Source organism: Nestor notabilis, unplaced genomic scaffold, assembly GCF_000696875.1.
Source record: "Nestor notabilis isolate BGI_N333 unplaced genomic scaffold, ASM69687v1 scaffold27531, whole genome shotgun sequence".
Taxonomy (NCBI): Eukaryota; Metazoa; Chordata; class Aves; order Psittaciformes; family Psittacidae; genus Nestor; species Nestor notabilis.
Window position 1 is genome coordinate 7754 of NW_009914722.1, and position 6017 is coordinate 13770.

At 39.6% G+C, this 6017-nt stretch overlaps 1 protein-coding gene across 1 annotated transcript in view; it reads left to right on the forward strand.

The window, feature by feature from the left end:
• LRP6 (low density lipoprotein receptor-related protein 6) overlaps positions 1 to 6017 on the forward strand; it is a gene marked incomplete at its 5' end in the record, with an annotated part of 25623 nt that overhangs the window by 6611 nt on the left and 12995 nt on the right. The window contains 2 exons of the mRNA XM_010023791.1: positions 1052 to 1263; positions 1450 to 1638. Of these exons, the coding sequence (XP_010022093.1) occupies positions 1052 to 1263; positions 1450 to 1638 (401 nt within the window). The remainder of the gene's footprint in view (positions 1 to 1051; positions 1264 to 1449; positions 1639 to 6017) is intronic.

Sequence of the window (6017 nt, forward strand, 5' to 3'; positions counted from 1 at the left end):
TGAAGGCCCTTCAATGTTAACTCTTAATTTAGCAACCATTTTAATTTTGGAATATCTACATAATTTAACACCCAAAACTAGTCCAAGGCACCAGGGTTTTGCCAGCTTCAGCAGAATAAACAAATGTAAAACACATAGGCACACCCTTTCAAAGAGGTGACAAGCTAAATAAAGTTAGGCAAATTTTCTGGTGAAGTTTAATTTGGGGTTGAAGGGGTGGAGGCTGCTCACCTCAAAAGCACAAAGTTTCCCAAAAAGATGATGTGAGGCTGTGTTCTGTGAGTTATCACTCCTCTTCAGATTTCTTGAAAAGCCCATGAAAGATGTCAGTTTGGTTCAGCTTTCCCTAAGTTCTGTCTTAAAAAATAAGTAAAACAGAAAGGCACATGAACTCCAGAGTTCTGGCCCAGTAGAAGGCAAGAACTTTGAAGCAGAAAGGTGTTTGCTGGAAATGCTCTAACGTCACTGTTGTACACCAGCTGATGTCCTTTCTGTCTGTTGGCAGAGTTACCTTCCTATTTATTATTCATCCTTATGGCCCCTTAGTATGATGACAGCAATGGTGGAAAAGAATGAGCCAAGAATTTCAGGTGCTGTCTGGCCTCACTTTGCCTGTGTTTTTATGTGTTCAGCTGCAGCTTTGGAAGTAGTGGTCATCTATGTCAGTTTAGAGTGCTAAATGTGCTGGCTTTGGGTCTATCCAAACCAAACTTAAGAGCTGTCAAGAAAGCAAGAAGAAATGCAGAAGCTGACCCTGACTTTTCAACATAGAGACAATTTGGACTTACTGGTCAAAATTGCAAAGTCTTTTGACCTTCAACCAACTTACATGCTTGCAGTTACAACAGACCATCAGCACTATGTGTCTATATCTGATCAAAAGTGTTGGTGGGGAAACTGGATCTGGGTGTCTCCTTACTTTATGATAGTATTTTGGCCACCTCCTTTTTCTGAGCAGTAGTTTGATGTGGTGCATCCATAGCAAAATAAAATTGCTCATGTTAGATCAGATTAAATGCTCTTCTCTTGCTTGTTTTTCTTTCGTTTGTAGAGCCTCACTGTTGTGACAAGTCCAGTCCCCAATCAGAACCTAGATATGCAGCCGTATGATCTGAGCATTGACATCTACAGTCGCTATATCTACTGGACCTGCGAAGCTACTAATGTGATCAATGTGACACGCCTGGATGGGAAACCCATGGGAGTAGTGCTCAAAGGAGATCAAGATAAGCCCAGAGCCATTGTGGTGAACCCAGAGAAAGGGTATGTAGTTGAAACATGATGTGGGGAAATTCAGGATGAAGGCCTTGAGAATCAAATTGTTTTCTTGCTGCAGGTTGGTTTCTCTTTGTCAGAATAAAAGCGCCATTTGTTAATGTGGCTTGGTCATATAGTAAAACTGTGGAAAGATCCAATAAACTTTTTTCCCTCTCATCATTCCTATTCCAGATACGTGTATTTCACCAACCTACAGGAAAGGTCTCCTAAAATTGAGCGAGCAGCATTGGATGGAACAGAAAGAGAGGTCCTTTTCTTCAGTGGTTTGAGCAAGCCTATAGCCTTAGCTATTGACAGCCAGCTAGGCAAGTTGTTCTGGGCTGATTCAGACCTGCGAAGAATTGAAAGCAGTGACCTTTCAGGTAGAGTAGCACTTTAATTCAGTGATTCATTTGTGTGGTGTGGGTGTGGGGGAATGCAGGGAAAGGTGTCTTCTTTTCCTTCCTACTATAAACAGTCTGTACTGTGATTCTAATCACTCCCTAAATTCCCAGCCAGGGAATGTGCATGATTCATGCAGCATGCCTTTACAGTCTCATGCCTCTATCTGTGATTTGCTTTATTAATTGCTACACATGCTATTTACTTCAGTTTCTCACTGCAAGACCTTTGTGTGGTTTCCCAAAGTCAGTTCACAGCAGTTTTGGGAAGGGGAGAGGGTTGTTTTTAAAGGCATCGGTTTTGGTGCACTAATCTGTCAATCAGAGGAAAGTTTCCTCTTAGTGGAAAAATCTCTCCTGCAGAGTTAAAGCAGCAAGTGTGCAGGTCGCTTGTGCACCTGTCATTTAGGGTGAAATGATGTGTGAAGGATAGAGGAGATCTAACAGCTCTCTGTTCTCAAAAGACAAAAAACTCCCTCTTGCAGCTATGGAATTCTCCTTGCCTGCTGGTTGGTTATGCTGCTCATCTGGCCACCTGTGTGAGTTGATTCAGCTCACTTAACCACATAAGCAAAACAATAACCTAACAATAATATACAGAAAAAGAGAAATAGAGAACAGTGTTCTGTTGTTTTGGAAAGCTGAATTGGTCCAGAAGGCAACCAGAACTGGAGAAGAGAGAAAATCACGTAGTCAGGTTGGGTGAAAAGAAACTGAGATGTCTCTTGTTGGATCCAGCTTGTAAGTAAGCTGCTGGATCAGCTCAGCTGTTTCATGTGCTTCAGAATTAATTTGTTGTGATATAAATTGAGCTGGATGTTGCTGCTGGGAGTGACAGGATGTTCTGAGCACATACTTACCCATCAAAGTTAGGTGATGGGGTATATGCCCCGTTCACGCTGCTGCTAGTGGAGGGCAGTGGCAGAATTTCTCCTTCCTCTGCAGCAAGTCCATTCCCAGTTTGAATAGTACATGTTCTTGTACTTCAGCTGAGTGTTTTCTACTGCCAGAAACACAAGTGCATGTGTAAAGAAATAAGGACACACTTTGCAATCAGTTGAAAACTGAACAAGAGTACGGTTAGTAATATCTTTCACTGATGATACCTTCATTGAAAGTAGAGCATGTAATCCTGTTGACACCTCTCTGATTTTCAGCCTTTTATTTAATTGCTACAATAAGCTTTTATTTTGGAAAACATTTCTGTTTCTCTAGATGGTTGGAATTGAGGCTGAGAAAGATAGTAATTTTTTTCAATGATTCATGTGGTATGTCACTGAAAGATTAAGGGTCACTAATGAACTGTGGTATACCGATTGCTTACTATTTCAAAGCACAGGACATAACCTGTGTTAGTGAATTATTCTTAAAAAGGTGTTGTAGGGTGTATCTTGGTATGTTCTAGGCTATCCCAGATCCAGGGTCTGCATGAGTAATGGGCAGGAGAACCTGCCACATGCTTACTTTCTCAGTTTGTGTTATCTGCCAGAAATCAGGACACCAGAGGAGGACATGGGTCCAAATTCTAGTTCTGTCTGGTTTTAATGAATCTGCTTTGGGTTTTGTTTGTGGTGGTTTTGTTGTTTTGATTTTGGTTTTAGGGTTTTTTTTTGTGTTTTGTGGGTTGTTTTTTTCCCTAAAGATGTGGCTTTTGGATCACCAATGTTGTGTGGTAAAAGCTCACCATATTTTCGAAGAACTTGAAAAATCATTCCAAAACCTCTCTTGCTTTTTAAGCATTTGCACCACAAATAGATTGCTATAATCACCACCATAAATTGCTAACTGCTGAGATGCATTCCTGTGCTTAGGAATGCTGATTAATAGGCTTTTTTTGACCATCAGAGTGATTTTTCTGCATATTAGCTTCTTAAAAACATGCACAGTCTCTTTCTCTGTCAACTCTGTAGATGCCAGTGCCCATAAAGAGGAGGAGAACTAGAATGCCTTTTATGTGATGCAGTCCTTCTTTTCCTCCCTGTCCTTCAGGCATGCAGTTAGGACTTGGTTATGCTGCCCAAATAGGAGATCCTATTGAAGCTAACCAGATTCTTCACATGATTAAGGGGTTGTTTATGAAAAGATGACTGGAATTAGCTCCCTACCATGGCAACTATTTGGAAATTAGTTCTTCTATTCCAGAATAATTAGTGTGATTTGGAAATGTCTAATGATTCTGGAATTAAGTAATTTTTATGTGGAAATAGAATGAGCTGTGGGTGTGCCCTGATTTTTGTATTTATTTTGTTGGTTTTTAAGTCTTTTTGTAAAAGGTATTGCTGGAAAGAGAATGGTGATGCCAGGAGACAAAGCTCCTCTTAATCACGTCTCCCTTTCATCTGACATTCCCAATAAAGGGGACTAGCACCCTGATGGGCCAGCTTCAGATTTTATTGTTGGTTTATGGAAGGAGGGATTTCAGTGGCTCGGTTTAGTCAGAAATAGTCAGTTACACTTGGTCACAAATATTAAGAAGAAAGATTAAGACATTAAGGGAGTGACTATTTTAAGCTTCAGAGCTTTAGGAGCATACTGCAAAATGCCGTGCTGATTGACATAAGCATGACAGAGCAGGGCATGTACAGACTCTATTTGGGGAGGTCAAGGTCTTAGTCTTAACTATATTCCTTCTTGTCATCTTTGCATTTTTCCCTATTTCCAGCTTAGCTTTTCTTCTTCCCAAGACACAGGTTGCTGTTTCTTACCTTTTTCCTGTACAATGAGTCATGTTCATGGGGATTAATAGACGGTTGCAGTTATTTAGTTTGACTTACATCACTCAGTCTATTAATTTCTCCATCTGTCTGGGTATAGCCTCCTTCAAAATCCATCAACATCTTTTCTTAATCAGATCATTGCTGGTGTTGTTCCAAAGCAGTGGGTGAGAGCCCAGTCTGTCTTAGGATGAATGTTTGAATTTCCATGTTCTGCTTTAGATGTTACCACTTGCTAAATATTTGGCAGGTTACTTAACTTCTGAGCTCTGCATGCATTTAGTGAGAAGGAGATAAAAACACTTTTCATAGCTGAAGTTGTAGGACATCATCACTGACATATTGTTGATGAAATTCTCAACAAGCCAAAAAATCATTCTTGCTACTAAATAAAGCAGAGGGATAGAACTTACTCAGATTATGAAATCATGAAATATATGTGTCTTTTGTCCCATAACATCGTTTGTGTGGGCACGGTAGAGACAGGGTAGAATTTTTGTGCTATTCAGTTGTGCCAGCATATTTTTACAGGACAAAATATAAAAACTTGCTAGAAATTTTGTAGATGAACATACACAAAGCTGTTGTCTCTTGTAGTAAAAGTGAAAACTAAGCATGGCTGTGAGCCCCACTATCTGAAACACCAGGATTGATATGTAAATTTTCAAGCTGTGGCCTGAGTTTACACTATGTGATACTGTTTCAACATTTCAAAATTGAAGCAAATTCCATATGTCTGTGAGTAATTTTCTGCTCAGAATCTGATAAACCTCACAGAATATTTTAGTGTTAATGAGCATGTCATATCATGTAAAATAAAGGAAGCATGGATTAAACCTCACTCCTGAGCTCTCAGGTTTTGAATCACATACCTTCCTTCTGTGTATGAGCTATGAAGTCTTCGTTGGTTTTGAACAGTCTTTAATGATACCTTTAAAATTGCTGTGGACCAAGTCTTAACCGTGAAACATGACAGTCCCTCTTGACTATGTTTAATGTGAAGTATCTAGTTTAAAAGTCAGCAGATACTCTTCAGAGGTGTAAGGCCTGTAACTGGTGATTGCTAAAGGAACTCGGGAAAGTAAGTCTTCACTAGGAACGAGCATTCTCAATTTAGTGTGAAAACCTTCTGAAGATTAACGTAGTTGAAAAGAAAGAATATGACCAAGTCAGAAGTCAAGCATTTACCTTAATCTCATCATTCATGTGAGAAGTACTAATTACTTTGTCTTCACTTGGATTTTATCTTGTATTAGTCAACCCAGGCTAATAATTCATCTTCTTATTCCCTATTTTATGCCAAGACAAAGTAGTTAATCTCTCAAAAAAAGGGTAGAAGAATGAAAAGTATTACCGATTCCCATCATATCAGTCAAAGACTGGATAGGGTCATGGAGCTGAGTGCCCAACTCCAGACCGTAAATGTATTTGAAGTGCAGAAACTGTCTTCTTGATGAAAGCAGAGAAAAATACAGATCATATATCTACAAAATGTATCAGTCTTGCATCAGAGGACCCAGGACTGCTTGTGTTTTTATAGTAGGCTTACCTGGTAGTGTAGAAGGAGCAGAAAATAGCGGTGTGAGTAGTGTAGAAAATACCTGTGATTGTATTCGTGTTCATTCCAGTTGAGCTAAACCACTCT